General features: G+C 39.7%; 1 protein-coding gene across 1 annotated transcript in view; it reads left to right on the plus strand.

Moving 5' to 3' along the window:
• Eml6 (echinoderm microtubule associated protein like 6) overlaps positions 1-19,019 on the plus strand; it is a 256,723-nt gene that overhangs the window by 145,477 nt on the left and 92,227 nt on the right. The window contains exons 10-15 of the mRNA XM_013017915.1: positions 2,493-2,594; positions 5,709-5,876; positions 6,812-6,918; positions 10,037-10,155; positions 12,463-12,649; positions 15,078-15,183. Of these exons, the coding sequence (XP_012873369.1) occupies positions 2,493-2,594; positions 5,709-5,876; positions 6,812-6,918; positions 10,037-10,155; positions 12,463-12,649; positions 15,078-15,183 (789 nt within the window). The remainder of the gene's footprint in view (positions 1-2,492; positions 2,595-5,708; positions 5,877-6,811; positions 6,919-10,036; positions 10,156-12,462; positions 12,650-15,077; positions 15,184-19,019) is intronic.

Consider the following 19,019-nt stretch of genomic DNA (forward strand, 5'->3'; position numbering starts at 1 on the left):
GTAGAGTGCTTGCCTTGCATGCATGAGTCCCTGGGTTCAATTCCTCAGCACCACATAAGCAGAAAAAGCTGGAAGTGGCGCTGTGGCTTAAGTGGTAGAGCACTAGCCTTGAGCTGAAGAGCTGGTACAGTGCCCAGGCCCAGAGTTCAGGCCCCATGACCTAAAAAAAAAAAAAAAAAGGTAAGACCAAAACATTGAAGACTACTCTGAACTATCTGACAGTACAAAGGGCTTATTTTTTAGGTGCTTATTTAATTAAGACTCCTTGCTTTCGTTTGTATATTTCTATTTGTTGTTTAACTATTTTACATAGCATTTGTTGCAAGGTCTGCTTGTGTGTGTGTGTGTGTGTGTGTGTGTGTGTGTGTGTGTATGTATACATACCCGTACTAGGGCTTGAACTCAGGGCCTTGTACTCTTGTTTTTTTCTACTCAAGGCAGGTGCTCTACCATTCAAGTCACACTTCCAACTTCTGGCTTTTGGGTAGTTAAGTGGAGATAAGAGTCTCATAGACTTTTCTGCCCAGGTTGGCTTTGAACTGTGATCCTCAGATCTCAGCCTCCTGAGTAGCTAGGATTTCAAGTATGAACCAAGGCTTGGCTCCAGGTCTTCTGTTTCTGTCATCCTAAGATACATGTTTTGCAAAATTTAAGTTAGGATTTGGTAAAAATACCATTTTGTGATTCATAACCCTTTCTGTTTCATGTTCCAAAAAAGAGTCCTATTTTATGTGCATTTATATAAATATTCATAATTAAATTATATATTCTATTAAAATATTATAATTTAAAATATTTTATGCTTCTTAGCTGCTTGGGCTTATACACAGAAAAGCAACTCTAATTAGACATAATTAAAATCTGAAAATAATCTTCCTGGTGACAGTGCAGATTATAGACCCCTTGTCACAGCACTTATTTTTCAAGTCATATTTGTAAAAACTAACTGGTACATTTTTGAGCGAGGAATTAGGTTCAGAACAATCTTTCTGACCTCAAGTTTTGTTATTGAGTATGTTATTGTTGAACTTGTATCAGTGTAGTTATGGTGTACCTTCCAGCTATGTAAAATGACTGAATTAACCATGCAGTAATCTCATCCTCTTCTTCCTCTCAAGTTTACACAGAGCTCATACACAGGCTCTCTCTGAGCTTTGCCACTGTGTCCTGAAAAATAGGATCTCACAAAAGTAATCAGCAGGGACATGCTGCTGCCTGAACACTCTTGCACTTGAGCGATTTTTAAATTAAGCAAGGAAAGGGATTGGAAAATGTAATCAGAAAGTCATTTTCAGCTAACTGGCAGTTTTGAAGCAGTGACAATTATGGTACAAAATGGAACATAAAATGCATTGCAAAAGCACCATTACTTACACTTGACAAAATGGCCATCAACTTCAAAGAGATGGTCCAAGCGCAGAATTACTTTCATGTGCCCAGTTCAGACTCTTCTCTCGCTTCCTAATGGACCTTGTGAGTAGGAGAGCTGCCACAGTAGTCCCATCCTCCTGGCAAAGGAGTTATTCTACCTTGAGTAACGCATACTTACAAATGTTGCAGTTTGCCTCAGAGACGTCTAGGTGAGCGTGTGTGTGTGTGTGTGTGTGTGTGTGTGTGTGTGTGTGTGTGTGAAAACTGCTCCTGGGGAAGTTATAAAAGTGTGTGGTAATTGTTGGTAGGAACAGCAGCTGTGGAACTTGCCCCTCTCTGACACAGGATACCAGTGACAAGTATTCCCCCTCCCCCAAGCTTTGAACCTGTAGAAAGACACATATGAACGGAGGTTGATGACTGTGAACAAATGTGAGACGCTAAGCAAGCATTATGGTTTACTCCTGTGACTAAATAGAACTCACCAAGCTAACTTGACACAATTGGAGATATATATATATATATATATATATATATACACACACATATATATATATATATATCACAGATACTGGTTTCCAGTCTCTCTCTCTCTCTCCTCTCTCTCTCCTCTCTCTCTCTCCTCTCTCTCTCTCTATCCATCCATCTCTATATCTATCTGTATATCTATCTATCCAGACAGACAGACAGACAGATAGATTGATGGGATAGCTATATATTCAAGTATGTCAAGTTAGCTCGGTGAGTTCTATGTTGTATGTGTGTGTGTGTGTGTTTATAATTTGAATTTTATATATATATATATATATATATATATATTCTGGTTCACAGTAATTTCACTGAAGTATACTGTAGTTAATGAAAATGATTGAACTGGCTTTATTTTTATATAGACAAAACCATTTGTGTTTCTCATTTTGATAGCTCTCAAATCTTAAAGTAATCAAGACTGGTGCTGGCAGTTTTTCCTGATGACCTAGTGTTCATCCTGTTGGGCTCCACACAGACACCCACGTGAGGTGAAGCCATACCTTGGCACCCTTGGAGTCCTTGGTGCCATCCCTCTCCAAAGGCCCATGTTTTCCCCAAGCTTTCATCCCATTCTCCCTCCACATGCACAGCTTTGTACACAGATCTGGAGCAGCTGCATCCTGTGACAAGGGTCCAGGATGTTGAAACCTGGGAGCTGGCAGGGGAAAGAATAGGCCTTCACTGTAGCTTGGGTGGGCCTGAGGTAGAGCAGGTTAGACAGTTGTCATGAGGTTAGAAAGGATGGCAGGCCCACACTATGTACAGCTCTGTCGCTGCTACTAGAAACTTAGATTCTATTCTGTGTGCAGTGAAAAAGTCATAAGGATTTAAGTGGCACATGACCAAGTTGAGCCTTCCAAAGACCACTGTGATACTATATAATAGGTGTGAGGGTGAGGGAGGCCACCTGAGGGACCATGCAGCTAGGAACAGATGCAGAGAAAGGTGGTTGGCATAGGCAAGGTTTCAAGGAAGAGCTGAAGGTCTTATTGCCTGACTGGATGTGGGAATAGAGGGGAAAAACAATGAGGATGACTCCTCTAAGTTTGGGGCTTGAACAATGGGATAGAAGGTAGCACATTTACAAAGATGAAAAAATGAGAAAAGGCCAGGCATCAGTGGCTCACACCTATAATCCTACCTACTCAGGAGTCTTAGATCTGAAGGTCATGGTTTGAAGCCAGCCTGGGCAGGAAAGTCTGTGAGACTCTTATCTCCATTTAACCACCAAATACCTGGAAGTGGAGTTTCAGGTCAAGTTGTAGAGTGCTAGCCTTGAGCAAAAAAACCTGAGGGACAGTGCCCAGGCCCTGAGTTCAAACCCCAGGACTGGGGCACCAAAAATTAAGTAAGTAAATAAATAAATAGATAGATAACTAAATAAATGTTTTGGGAGACCAGGAAGGGAAAGAACTTCTCTATCTGTTTTCTTCATGGTAAGTTTGAGGTACCTGTTAGATATTTAAGTAGACATGGCACATAGGCCATCAGCCTTCCATGGAGAGAGTTCAAGGCTGGAAATTAACACTGGGAAGTCACAAGGTGTGTGGATTGTTTTTAAAGACACGGGAGAGAAGGTAGATAGAGAAGAAATAAGGGTAATGCCAGAGCCTCTGGTAGGACAAAGAACAAAAGAAAAACTTGCCTCATCACCTTTTGTCCTAAGAAGAAACTTGGAGGCCATAGATGTGGCCTTTCTTTATTTGATAACGATTACTTAACTGCTGCTTTGGGGGATGGAGATATGACCATAAGCAAAACAAGCACATGGCAGTGCCCTCAGAGAGCTTCTGTTCTGCTAATGGAGCACTGTCCATACACAAGGAAAAATAAGTAGGGGTGGTGTGTTTCTATATCAAAAGAGGCTTACTAGTAGAGGTTCACTTGACTAGCGATGTGAAGGAGACAAAGGAACCAGCCATTCCAAAGAGAGAGAGATCAGCAAGCACAAGACTTAGAGGCAGAGAGTGGCTGGCATGTTTGAAGAATGCAAAGGGACCTGTGTGCCTATAGTGGACTAGGTGATGGAAAGGGACCAGAAAATCAGATGAGAGCCCTCAGGTCCAGTCTATTACGTGTATACTAGTTATGTATTGCTGCATAATGAATTGTCTATCCCCATCCCCCATTTAGCACATTTGAAGAAGAAATGTTTATGATCTGACAGGTTTTGTTTTGTTTGCCTGTGGGGATTGGGGGGTGGGGAGGTATGATATCTGGGATTCATGAAGAGAGTAGATGGAAGGTTCAAGTTCAAGGCCTCTCATGAGGTTGGAGTGCTCTAAAGGACTCCAGCTTCCTCTTGGTCCCAGAACTTGTAGCTGGAAGCTTTATGACTTTTTGTCACGTGATTGTTTATGTGTTATTGTTTACATGAGTGTCTTTATGACATGGTCCAAGACAGAGATCAAGACAGATTGGCAGTGGCTTTTGTACCTTCCTCTTGGATGGCATATGCCTGCATTTTAGCTATATCTCATTTGCTTTGTTTTGAATCAAAGAATTCTCTGCAGTGTCTTTTAGATCACTATGAAGAGACAGGTTGAATGATCTCAGAGAAGGACAGAGGCTAGCCCCACACACTTTTAGGACCTCTAGAGGTATAAGACAATATACCCTGCTCTCAGTTTCTAAGCTAACACCATTTCCAGCTAATCCTATTTAGAATCAATCAGTTTGACTTTACTGCCAAAATTGATTTAGGTCACTATTGAACTAGGCAGGTTTACTTTCAAAGCCCAGTGCTTCACATATCTACAACAAATCTATATGTGGTCACTCACTGCAGCTCCATGACCACGAAAAGCCATCTGCTTTCCCTATCATTATAAAGCAATTACAAACAAACAAATTAATGCTTCTTTCCTTCCTAGGCTTTTGCAGGGAGAGGGTTCACCAGGGTATAGATAACAGTCATTTTCACCTTCGTGTAAATTTAAGTCATTACATCTCCTACAGGTATCTGAATTTTAAACCTGTGACAGTTAAACAGATGTCTTTTTCCTCCTCTGAAAAGGAGTGAGGAATGAGAAGAGGCAGAAGGGTTTTTGGAGTGGGTAAAGGGCATGCTGTCAACCTCCCCTCTCCATAGTCTGTAGAGCCCAAGGCCTGCACGGGTAAGCAGGCCCCTGCTGTGTCCCCAGCCTACATGGAACACTTACTTGACTGCAGTAGTTCAACCACAAGTTGTTTTTCCCCTTGCACTCATTATCTGGGTCTGGTGCTGGCAGAGTAAAGAAATCAGTTTAAGAGAGAAAAAAAGATCATTCTCACAGTTCTTTATCTGCAAGATCCCAAACATTAATTTACAATTGTTTCCACAGAATTCTTTTTTGTTTTCCAGTTGTGAAATGCGGCAATTTTATACTGCATTGAATAAGAATATGTAATATATTCATTCTTGATTATTTGTTGTTAGAGTCAGTGAAGCAGTAAGTGTTATTTGGAACAGGTTCAGATTTGTCTTTAGCTTGCACCTTAAGACTGAACTTCAGATTAATTCATAATAGAGTAAATGAGATACATTTTGGAGCATTTGTTTGCTATTACATATAAGACAAACTAATTTTCTGATGTATGTAAAGACTTTAATCAAATGTGAATAGGAACATGAATTCCTTTTAATGAATTAATTTCTTTCCTTCTTTCTCTCTCTTTCTTCTTCCCTCCCTCCCTCCCTCCCTCCCTCCATCCCTTCCTCCCTCCCTTTTTTCCTTCCTTCCTTCCTTCCTTCCTTCCTTCCTTCCTTTTTCTTTCTTTCTTTCTTCTTTTGGCATGACTAACCATCTCAAAAAATACCTTTACAGGAGCCAAATTTAGGAAGTATGTGGGCCATTCTGCACACGTCACAAACGTCCGCTGGTCCCATGACTTCCAATGGGTGTTAAGCACAGGAGGAGCCGACCACTCCGTGTTCCAGTGGAGGTTTATTCCAGAAGGTGTCAGCAACGGCTTGCTGGAAACCTCACCCCAGGGTAAAATGAGACACTGCTTTCCAATATCTTCTTGTCGATGAAAAAATGCTGAAGGGATAACTCTAACGTTTATTCTGGGGGCAAAGCATTAAAGCAATTTTGAAAAGTACATTCCTGTAATAAATTTTTAAACATTTTGAAAAGAAGAAATTGCTTGAGATTAATATGGGTCAGTGAGATAATTTTCCTTGAAAAGGATTTTGCTTCTAGCAAATACCCTGTAGGATTTTCAGAGAAATATTGAGATTGGACCTTGCCCCCAAAATATTGAGGTTCAGAGAATGGTTCATGGTGGGAATCCAGGGGCTTTAGTCTAGTCTTATTTTGTATAGCCATGGAGATGTCAGCAGGAATGAACAGGTAATAAAATAAATCTATTTACTGGGAAGGGCTCTGCATGCAGGCTTTTGACCAAGGTAATTTTCAGTACTTGGTAGGCATGTTGAAAATCTAGGGGCTTAGAGGTGTGACCTGTGGTAAAGTTCTCCTCTAACAAGCTTGAGGGCTAGAGTTCAAACCTCAATATGGCAGTATCTCCCCCCCCCCAAAAAAAAAAGTCTTTACTGATATAATTAGATTTACTTTTGCCCTGCTTTTCTCTTTGATAAAACCTGAGGACTTTACACTTTTCAAAGCAAGGTTTTAAACTCCAGGGATCCTGCTCTCTAATAAAAGAGAGCATGCGTGGCCCATGTGCCTGGAGGAAAGCTGTTGCAGTCTGTTAGAGCTCCCAGGAAGGGAGGGGAGGGGAGCTCTGAACTAAGCCAAAAAATGAAAGGAACTGTAGGAAGTGAAAACTGTAGTGTAGTTACTTTTGTTTACTTTGCTAGAAGAAAGGAAATATTTCAAATGAACTCATTTTTGCTGGGGTGGGGAGGGAAGCTGTTTAGCATCTGCGCATTTTCACTTGTGTCCTCTGGGTTGTTTTCCCTCAGAAGGTGGCACGGACTCCTGCAGTGAAGAGTCTGATTCTGACTTATCTGATGTGCCCGAGTTGGACTCCGATATTGAACAAGAAACTCAAATCAATTATGACCGCCAGGTTCGTGAGCAGTGCACAGTGAGAATGCAGGGCCAGGCCCTGGCTAGCACTGGAGGGGCATGACGCTAAAAATGGCTGTTGCTTAGGCAGAAGAGAAGTAAGGCCAAAAAAGCTTACTTCTTGCCTTTAAATATGTTTTCAATTAAGTAAATTATCCAGTCAGATCTTATTAAATAGTAAATGAAAGGTAGTTACAACATCTCCCAAACAGAACCCCTAATATTTGAGCTTTTTGATTCCTTATCGTCTAAAACTTTGATTTTTGTTTTTGCAGAGAAATGTGTATATAAGCTTCAAGGTTTTCCATCTTCATTTTCTTAGCAAACCCTGTGATTTTAGAATGGACATGGGAGTTTGTATGTGAGCCATTGGCCTCATTTCTCTCCTAACTCACAGCAACCATTATCCATTTAATTTGAAGCAAAAGCCCTACAAGCCCAATTACAGTGTATATTCTCTCTCCTGCCAGAAACCATCTGTACTAGTAAAAGTTGGTTGATTGCATTCATTCTTTTTGGAAGCTGACATTTCATTTTAGCTCTAAACAGAGCATTATGGAAATTAATCTTTGTGAGCAATCTAAACACACATCCCTTTGTCACTGGATAGATGTAGGGGTTCTGTTTTCTGCCCTGCCATCTATAAAGGCAGGAGAAGAGTCTGTACATGATCATGGAATGAATAAGACATCAGCTTTCAGGTATACTGTCAGTGTGTCCATGGAGATGTACCAGATTGGTCTCTGTGGGCTAGGTCTTAACCCTGGGATGTGAAGTAACCTACCCACTTCTATATGGCCAGGGCATGAGGCTAAGAAAGCTAACCTGGGCTTCTCTCCAAAACAAATAGTCTAGGTACCTCTGAGCTTGTCTCCATAGCATTGAATTAACAGTTTTTTTTTTTTACTTGATTACATGTTTTCTGCCTATTATTACCAACTCAGTGTTTGAAAAATTGGATTAGTACAAAAGCAATCCAACGTATAGCTTAGGCCAACCTCACAATTAGGTCAGTTGGCTATGTACTGATAAATGTATTATGCAGAATGACAGTGAAAAGGGATTTGGAAAGGAATGATTAATATGAGAATGTCACACAGACACTAAACAGTATGCCCTGATGCCAGGAGGAAAGGAAATGGAAACAAAATGAAAGTCACTTTGTGCAGTTGGAAGGGTTTTTTTTTTTCCTCTTGATACAGTGATGGTAATGAAGAATGAAAGCCCATGACTTGTATTGAGATCTATGTGTTGGACTTATGAATTCTCCTGGCACCTTGGTTTTCAATATTTCCAACTGTATTATTTGATTTATGTTCACAATATTCCTGAGTGGGGAACTTACTCTTTTCTAACAAATAGGAACTTGAAGCCCACAAACTCTGTGAGATTCTATCAGATGAGCAGTAGAAATAATCTAAAGTATGGAATTCTATGCCTCCATCAGAAAGAATGACATCGCCCATTTGTTAGGAAATGGAAAGACCTGGAAAAAATCATATTAAGTGAAGTAAGCCAGGCCCAAAGAAACATAGGTTCCATGGTTTCCCTTGTTTGCAAAAACTAGTATATGTCTGGGACAAGCAGAAAAGGTCAAAAGCTATGTACATATGACCAGATAAGATGATGTTAAGCGAAATGAACCCCAAAATAGGGACACAAGTGTTTTTTTTTCCTTTCTTGCTATTGTTTCTAACATATTTATAATGTACCATGTGATTTTTTTTTGTTGCTTTGTATGTTCCTCCCCCACGGTATAACCCCTGTTTTCACTGTATTTGATGTTGGTCTAATTTGGGGAGGGGAAGGGAAAAAACAAAATGTTTAAATAGGGAAACAGGTTAACCCATTGTAACAATGAGATGTCCAAGACACTATGTTGAATAATGAACTTTACAATTTAGGTGGGGGGAGTGTAGTTGTGGAGGTGGGAGGGAAGGGATGGTAGGGGAAAACCAAAGGAGGAAATAACCCCTCTGTACAGTATTTTTACAATAAAAAAACTTATTAAAAAAAGAAATAATCTAAAGCAACTGATGACCTTGAGAAAAATCTTGTGAATTCAAATGAATAATTATCTTTAGACTTGAAAACTTAGTTCATTGTCTTTGTAATAGACAAAACAGTAATATCTTTCCATTTCTTTTTGTAATGATTTATGGCCAAATCCTAAATAAACTTTATAATATTTCTTGATTTTTTTTAGCAATTGTAATTGGCCAAATGAAAATGTACCTTCATGAAGATAAGAAATTATTAGTATATAATACTTCATTTAAAATATGTTAAGTCAATATTTCTTGATAATAGAGCATAAAAATGTGGTAAAAAACAGATTGATTTTTATGTAGATTGGAGTTAAATTGTAAAAACCTTTCTGTCAGCTGCCAGATTTAGGTACTAAGTTAGGTGGAGAAAATGAGCTTTGCTCTGCATTTCAGAGTCTGATCTGTGAAGATGCATGAGGCCCTGGAAAGACTGGAACTCCAAAGGAAAAAAATTACTCCTAAGGCCCTTATTTTGTAAATAATCAAGAAATTGCTTACCCTAGAAGAAACTAATTATACCTAATTGAAAATTGTTGCTAATGTAACAATGTAATGTATTTTCTGTACATGATTACCTGAGAAAATAACAAAGAAGTGAAAGAAAATTATTTTGAATCCCAATCATTTAAAAAATGTTTCATCCAAGCACTGGTGGCTCATGCCTGTAACCCTAACTACTCAGAAAGTAGAAAGGCAACAATTTGGAGTCATTGGGGCAAAAAATTATTGAAACTCCTATTTCAGTAAGCTGGGCATGGTAGTTCACCCCTTTAGTAACAGCTTTGTGGGAAGTATAGATAGGAAGATCAAGGTCTGAGAATAGCCTGGCTTTAAAAAACATAAGATTCAAATAACTAAAACAAAAGAAGGGTTGAGAGCATGGCTCACATGATAGTAAAAAACAAACTATCACCAAAAATAAATACAATAGAAAATAACATTCAATCTCATGTCTTATTTTTTTTAATACCTTTATATTAAAGCAATGAAAACTTTCTCAAAAATTCCACCATACTGCTGTTTAGAAACCTAGGAAAGGAGTGCTGTTAAATGTTGCTGTTGTACTTTAAGGTTTACAAAGAAGATCTACCTCAGCTAAAACAACAAAGCAAAGAGAAAAACCATGCAGTGCCCTTCCTCAAACGGGAGAAGGCTCCTGAGGACAGCCTGAAACTCCAGTTCATACATGGGTGAGTCGCCTGTCTCGGGGCCACGGTGCTGCTGCTTCAGAGCTTACCAGGCCTGTTGCCAGCCTTAAGAACAAGCTAAAGAATTCACTTTCCTTTCAGTTGGCTGTCATTCCTATGGCTGACATTTTAGCTGTGACTCTGTCCGGTTCTGCCAGTCAGGCCGAAGTGGCCACCACATTGTGACGCGTGTAGAGTTTGCTGGTTTATGTCGCTGAGCACTGTGGCTGTTGCTGCCCCTGGCTGCCTCACTGCCCTTTCTCCTCTCCACCTCTGCTTCCTCTCGCCCCCAGCCCATTGCTCTCTTTGGCTGCCTCCACTCAAGGACAGAGTTTTCTCCAAATATTTTCTCATGTCCAAAATAATTTTGACCTTTATAAAAATGACGTACATGCTTACCCATGTTGACACCTACAATTCTTCTATGTAAGTTTACAGGGTCAAGAAGAATCTAAATAAATTTCTGGTGCATTATATGTATTCACATCTGTCATTTCAATGGGCCCAATAGAATCCAAATGCCATACATTATTTTCTGGCACTATTACAACATGAAAAAGTTTATTTTTTTTCTTTTCTTTTTTTTTCTTTTTGCTTATGTGGTGCTGAGGAATCGAACCCAGGGCCTCATGCATGCAAGGCAAGCGCTCTACCACTGAGCCACCTTCCCAGCCCCAAAAGTTTATTTTTTTTGTCACATCCTTTTGTCCATCATACTCTACCTATCCTAAGTCTCCCTTCAGATCTTACCCTCACATGTTTTTATGCCTGAGTCTTTAGTCACTGCATATCATACCTTCTGCAAGAAAAAAATTCTCAATTTCAGTATCATTTCCTCTGGCACTGCATGTTAACTCTATGCAATGGAGTACTCACTGGCTACACATGGCTTTAAGGCACTTACAACATGACTAAAGTGGGACGTGCTGTATATGTAAAATGCACATCAATTTTAAATATTTGACATTAAAAAATGGAGGCTGAGCCTCTGTATCTCACTGCCTGTTATTTTAGCCACTTGGGAAGCTGCAATTAGGAGAATCATAATTTAGAGGCCAGCCCAGGCAGAAGTTTGCAAGACCCTGTCTCAACAGAGATTTGGGTGTGGTGGCACATCCATGTTGGCCTATTTTAGGAAGCCTGAAATAGATTGTATATGCTTAGTAGAAAGTAAGAATGTATTTAAAACAACCAGAAGAAAAAAAAGTCTTGTGTGGCTCAGCAAGGGAGCACAGTCTGCAAGTGAAAAGCCCTGAATTCAAATCTGAGTAGCACCGAAAATGTGGAGTATCTCATTAAATATCTTTATATTGATTATATGTTGACATGATTTAAATGTGTTTAAGATTGTCCTCAAGAGTTCATCTATTTTTTTAGTGTGGCAACTAAGAAGATTTTTATCTCCTATGTGGCACATACCATATTTCTGTTATCCAGTGCTGCTCTTAATCTTTAAACTGAGTTGTTATAATTATTTGTAGGGAAAAATTGACCACATCAATATAAATATTACAAGTTATGTTATTCAATATTGGAAATTATTTTAATCAAGTATTTTTTAGTTCAGCTATCTGTGCATATATATCATTTCTTGGTAGAATGTGGTAGAATTTAGCATTGAGTCTATTCCACTTTTCAATTTTTTACAAATTAAGCACTGAGAGTTTATTCTCATTAAAAGTAGTCAAGATAGAAATGATTTTGTCATAGCAGTGTTTTTCTGTTCTTTAAGCTCCTTCTGTATTATAGGACAAATAATATTTTGATTTTGATATATCACAAAAGTAGTAATCAATCTATTCATTTATGCCTCTGTTCAATTTTGTTAAAAAGTAAAGAACTAGAGATCACTTGATTTTCAAAGGATCCCTCCTCCAGTCATGAAGAGTTGTTCCCTTGTACTATGAATTGCCTCTTTGTTTTGGTGCCCCTGGAAGGTTCCATGCCCCAGCATAACACCCATGCTAAGATTCCTGATGGAGGACAGTGACCTCAAAAGAGGGAGAAGAGGAGTATTGTGAAAGGAGAGATGAAGTAAGAAAGGCCTGATCGGGGCGAGTTCACAGAAGGATGGATGTTAGGAAAGAACATATTTAGTAGCTGAGGATCTTGGATCAGATCAGTGCCCAGGTGCCTCTTAGAAAGTCATCCAGTGCTCAGAGGTCCTCTTCTAGCTAACACAAAACAGTTGTGTTTTGGGCTCCACTTGCACATATTTTCATCAACATGTTTGCTTTGTTTCTGAGAACACCTGCATCTCACATTTCCTGTTCATTCAACCAGCATGCATTTCTCTGCCTTGTCCTTCAGTTACAGAGGCTATGACTGTAGAAACAACCTGTTCTACACCCAAGCTGGAGAAGTGGTCTACCATATTGCCGCAGTTGCTGTTGTGTACAACAGGCAACAACACACCCAGAGACTCTACCTGGGACATGACGATGACATTCTCAGCCTGACCATCCACCCCGTGAAGGATTATGTGGCCACAGGACAGGTGTGTATCTCTCCTCTAAGACTGGGGGCCTAGCCAAAGAGAGAGGACAAATTCAAGAAGTACTGAATAGAAGTAAATATGAGGCAGGAGGCTGAAGATTCAGAGAACATTGAATCATTCTGTAATGATGGGAGAATGAACCAATCAACATGTTCTAAAATCATAGGAAGCCTCTTAGGAACTGTCTTTTTGAAGGGATGAAATCTGAATGAGAACAGCTGGTAGTGAACAGTTTATGAAGGAACAACTTTTGTATTTCCTTATCACTATATAAGCAGCATTTAACGTATCTTACATGGTCAATATTGGTTGTACCAAAAATATTTAACTATTGTAACAGCTAGGTTGTAGTAATTTTTACAAAACTGTAAGAAAAGCATAAGACTGTAGCTAACATCACTTTATGCTCTAGCCTTGAAAAACAAAACCTTACACTTTATATAAACTATTTTCTAGAATGCCTAAACCTTGAATTGAGTCTGTAACTAAAAAGTTGCTCAAAACCAAGGCCTTCTGTCTGTTCTGACATTTAGCAGAGAAGGGAGAGCAATAAAAATTGAGTAAACAAAGTATCTGTTAAACTAAGGATGATCTTGCTAGGAAAATGGTGAAAGTATCCAAAGTATTCTCAGTGTATTCTTTTTCTCAGGCATGTATATTTTGCTTTTGTTTAGTTTGATCACAAACTTTTCATTGATGGTAATACTTTAATGTCCACTAAGCTACAAATTCCAAGAACAATCTCTTGATGTTTTGTCAAAGGTTAGCACGAGACCATTAAATTCTGTCTCTGAGACTTAACATCCAGGTGGTAGAGGCTTCTGAGTGGATTTCTTAACTTAAGCTTGATGAGATTCATGGTTGAAATTGAGAGAGTCAAAGGCATCAACCCATAGAAAACGTGCATCTGGGGAGAAAAATGAGCAATAATCTTTATAGTGCTTATAAAAATACCCTAAAACATACCACTTTATAAACTGGTTTGCTCCTGTCCAACTGCAGGGTTGACCATCAATTCTGAGTTAGCTGACATCAGTGAGCTTCACAGAAAGTCATCATTGCTTTGCCTTACTACTTGCACTTACTTTTTTATCTGTCTTATAGAGAAGTTATTCCCAGTTCATGAGATTTATTACCTTTCTTTTGGAAGTGAAGGCCAGAGATTGGTTCTTTGCATATACCAGTACTGTAACTGGCAGATACGATGCCAGCAGTCATTGGTAGGGGATGGGAAATGAACTGGGGGAAGGTGCGAGTACAGTCTAGACCTCCACAAACCAGGTAGGGTCTCCCCGGGTCCCTATGGCTGCTAGTTTTCTGTTTTGGAGTTATCATACTCAGTAGGGTCTTTTTCCCCCTTTGTATTGTAAGGAATATTATTTTGCTATTTTAACTTCTTTCTGTTGTTGAAATTAGTACAGTAGAAGCTCATATCCCCACAAAGACAATTTGCCTTAGTGACAGATAGTAAGCTATGAAACTTATTTCTCAGGGATAGAAGCAGAGTTGGGCCTTCCAGTGGTAGAAAATCATTAAGAGGCCAGGTACCGGTGGCTCATACCTATAATCCTAGCTACTCAGGAGGCTGAGATCTGAGGATCATGGTTCAAAGCCAGCCTGGGCAGGAAAGTCTGTGAGATTCTTATCTCCAATAAACCACCAGAAAACCAGAAGTGGCACTGTGGCTCAAGTGGTAGAGCACTAGCCTTGATCTGAAGAGCTGAGGGATAATGCCCAAGCCCAGAGTTCAAGCCCCACAACCAATTAAAACGGAGAGAGAAAGACAGAGGGGGGGAGGGAGAGAGAGAGAGATAGAGTGGGAAGAACTTTGTGGATAATGTCATAACACACACAGGACTTCTTTGAACACAAAGTAGAGTCTTATGAAATATGACAAAGCAGCATAGGGAAAGATAAAAAAAGAAAGCACAGTGGACATTTGAAGTGGGTCTTAAAGGTCTCTTAACTGAGGGTAGGGTGTGGTAACTCACACCTGTAATCCTAGCTATACAGGAGGCTGAGTTTGGGAGGATTGTGGTTCAAGGACAGCCTGGACAAAAAACTACTGAGACTCATCTCAATAATGAGTTTGCAGCCACTCAGGGCTAAAACATGAGGCCCTATCTGAAAAATAAAGTAAAAAAAAAATTGCTGGGAATAGAGCTCAAGTGGTTAACAAGCATTAAAACCAAGTTCAAACTCCGGTACTGGGGGGTGGGGAGGGTAGGAGAAAAAGGCTTTTAACTGGGAGCCATGAGCTAATTGTTTTCATCTGGAAAATTGAGGGACCAGGTTATTTCCAGTGTTCTTTCCACTTTCCAGATAATGTGCACTTCTTGATTTGGGAGTAGTGCTTGATTCTAAGGCACCAAATTCTTTTCTTTATAGTCTATAAATAATTCACAATACACTCGTCTTGTTATTCCAGGTGGGAAGAGATGCGGCTATCCACGTGTGGGACACACAAACGCTAAAATGCTTGTCCTTGCTGAAAGGACAGCATCAGAGAGGGGTGTGCGCCCTCGAGTTTTCAGGTAAGCAACCTCAGTGACTTCCACCAGAGTCACTGCAGATGGCTCGATGGTTCATTTTTTTTTTCCAGATCATTTTCTGTCCCCATTTGGTTCTGTTTGTGATGAGGTCAGCCCAGCCTGATACTGGGAGTCCGATATGACCAGTTTACCAGATTGGAAAAATGTGGTCTTCAGATGACACACCCTTTGCTAGTCTTCCCGGCTCCCTCTCCCAGGTCAGGCCAGAGCGCACACTGGGTCCGGATTTGCTTGAGCGATCTGAAATCCAGAGCAGCTGCTGCTGCTACTGCCAAGGCTTAGCTACAAATATCTGGCAGCCGCTCGGGACATCCATTCCACCTCCAAATGAGTAGAGAAGCTTCTGACTGAAAATATAAAGGCGCTAGGGGAGGGCCGCAGCTCCTCTGAAATGGGCCACTTTACAACATTGGTATTTTGGAAATAAATTCCATAGTAGACAAAAATAAAACAGGAGCTTTCCTCTCCTCCATTTACATACTGCTACACAAATACTAGCTGATGAGTGCCATTTTCTTTAGAGAAAGTCTCTTTTAAGTTAGAATTTGAGGATGAGGGTCCAAAAAATAACAAAAGATGTTATTACCTAGAAATTTTCAATGATCTCAGTAGTAGAAATTAGGTCAGGTGTAAAAAAGCAACCCCTCCTAAATGTGCTATATAAAACAAACTCTAATGTCCTTTGTCTGAATGCCATTTAAGTGTTGAATGTGTGTCATGTTAGTCACTAAGGCCTATGAATCCACACTCCAATCATCCTTTTACATTCTATCCGCTCTGCTCTGACAGTTCAAGCCCTCACGTCCTCTCATCCATGTGATTGTAGTCTCTGATTCCGTCCCTGCTCCTCTAGTCCTTCCTACCTATTCTAAAGCCTTCTGAAAGCATGGTGGTCATTGCTACCGCGTCCTACCCTTGGTCAAAGCCTTTCCTGACCTGGCCTTGGCCTTCTTTTCTAGCATTTTTCTTGCACCAACCCGTTCACGTGCCTCGCATCTTCCTACCAGTAAAACCTCCGTGCGCTTCCATTCTCCTCAGCCTCCGATGGTTACTCAGGCTGTTTGCATGTATTGGTGCAAGTCCTACCATCCTTTAAGACCAAGCTGAACATTTTCTCCTCCATCCTTTCTGGTGGAAACCATCCATCTCTCTTCTGCATTCTTTAGTTTGTTGTCCTGGTTTTTGTGGCACCTGTCAGCGGCCGTGTTTCGCTGTATTACTTTGTGGCGCATCTCCTGTGCCCTGTGTTTGGCGTACACTAACACAGGCAGGAAAGCCCATCTCTGTTCCCACCACACATGGCGTCAGGGCAGGCACAGAACATGCTTTTAAGTGTTGGCGATGAGTAAACAAACACATGAAGGTTTGCTGTGACTTGTGTTTGTGAGCTGTGACTTGCCTTTAACTATTAGTAGAATGCACATTACAAACCATGTGTGGGTGGACACTGTCTTTATCCCTTGCCAGTGCAAAGCACAGTATTTTATTTTTTTTTTACAACATGCACATTTCACATGCTATGATCCACTATACAAATTGGAATTGCTAAATTATTATCAGAAATGACTCCCTACCTCTGGTGGTTGTGAACTGGTAAAATCAAGGCTAGACAGTCCTTCCTTACTGGTACTCGCTGGGACAGTCCTGGTACTTATCAGGGTCCCTGTGTGTCATGGGGAGAGAAGACTGTTCAACACACTGTCTGCAAGTTAAACGTTCAGATACACACTTGATAAGCAAGTCAAAGGTTTCCAAAAGCTTGGGCAAGCAATGTTAAAATACTTGATCTATGTGTCCTTGGTAAAGCAGTAAAATCTAAGTGGAAACCATAATTTTAGTTTATATATGGCTCCATCCCAAAGACTTGAATGAATTTCTTCTGCTTTTTCTCCACAATTGTTCTGCTTCTCAGCATGAATTCAGTTACATTTTTCCTAAAATGTATTGTGCTGATACATACATATGTGTATGCCTAATGAAAAATAAACATTCATTTAATTACATAAATACAAGACACTCAAGCAGCGAAAGACAATAAAGCCTGAATGTTTATAGGATTATGGGAATTCAATATACCCAGGGTTTTGGTCACATGGAAAATTGATTCAATAATGCTAGAAAACAATTTGGCAGGGTTTCATAAAAGCTATAATTTAAAGTGTCAAGTTTGTTCACTATGTATATTCCATGAACATTTCTACATATAAGTAAAGGAAAAAATAGAATTCAAAATGGCATCTCATTGATTCCATGTGAAAATGTATGTGTATGTTAACATAAACAAAGGAATTTTATGTGGCAGGGAATTTAGAGAAATATAAATAGGATTTCGTAATTATTAGATTCATTCTTCTATAGAGTTGATTATACAAAGGGCTTTAGAAAAATCTGTTATACTCGCTTGCTAAAACAAATGAACAAAGATATTATTAATCAAAAAATTTTCTTACAATATGATCCATAATTCCAGATGATGCAGACAAGGAGTAGATTTTATTACTCCACCAAACTGAGCAGCTCTTTTATCGTTTAGATTCCTGGTCACTTCTAGAGAAAGGGCCATCTTTGTTTTTGCCCTGTGGTGGTGAAAGTGTTTCTACAGGAAAAGAAAACTATCCTGGACAGAAATGTTCAGCCACATGGATACTTTCTAGCCTAAATGTCATCTGCATATTTAAAAAAAACTTTATGGGATAATAGATAGATAAGCACACATTTACCCCTAAGTTGATTACCTCATGTTCACTTGAAAAAGCCTATGCATTTTTAATGAGTCTGGAATAGGAGAACCAACTTATTATTGTCAGAAGTAAAAAGTTTCTCTTTCTAATTTGTCCTTTACTGTTGACATTAAGTGCTTTCGAATTATTTGTGGACTCTGTCACGGCCATCCATAATTAATGCCTACTGTGACTGGAAAGATTTGAAAGGGCACTTTTACCTAGACTCAAAAATATGGCCTCAAATAGAAAAACAGCTAACTGGTCAAGGAACAATAGGTTTTCGAAGCTAAGGTCAAGTCCCCACTGGGGCATCAAAAGCCAGCAAAAATGAAAAGAAAGCCAATTATATTTCCAATGTGCGTGCTATGAAGAAATAAATAGTTTATACCTGTATGCTTCAAGACAAATGCCCAGAGAGGAGGTGTGGCTGTCGGACCACCTCTGGATTTGTACCATTCCTTTCAGGGCTGCCCACAGCTGGGGTTGCTTGCTGGGGTAGAGAAGGTCACATGAGTGCAAGCTGATGAAGCAAACCCCTCCCTGCACATACATACAATCTACACAATTATCCTTAAGCCGCCTCAGAAGGAAGAAACTTTAAAAACTGTCATTTTAAATGTGTAGATACTTGCATCCTAAGAACAAATTCATGCAGCTACACAGCTGTCAAAACACAACCTAAACTTTAGAATTCACAAAGGCCAAAAGAGAAAGGATATTGAATATTTATGCAGTGCTTTTGAAAAGAATGGTAATCAAGACATTTGAGTTTTTAGAGCAAAATTACATGGTGCCTTTCCTTTGCTGTCATATCACCTATAGACACATCTGTTTTTATTTAGCAGATTATGTATTATTGTAGAGTTGATATACAAAGGAGTTACAGTTACATGAATGAGGTAATGAGTAATGAGTATGATTCTTTTTGAACCATGTCTCCCCTTCTATCAGTCTCTCCCAATTTTTCCCTCCCGTCCCCACCCATAAGATAGCCAATTCAGGGGCTGGGAAGGTGGCTCAGTGGTAAAGTGCTTGCCTTGCATGCATGAGGCCCTGGGTTTGATTCCTCAGCACCACATAAGCAAAAAGAAAAAA

The sequence above is a fragment of the Dipodomys ordii genome, unplaced genomic scaffold, assembly GCF_000151885.1.
Source record: "Dipodomys ordii isolate 6190 unplaced genomic scaffold, Dord_2.0 Scaffold37, whole genome shotgun sequence".
Lineage (NCBI taxonomy): Eukaryota > Metazoa > Chordata > Mammalia > Rodentia > Heteromyidae > Dipodomys > Dipodomys ordii.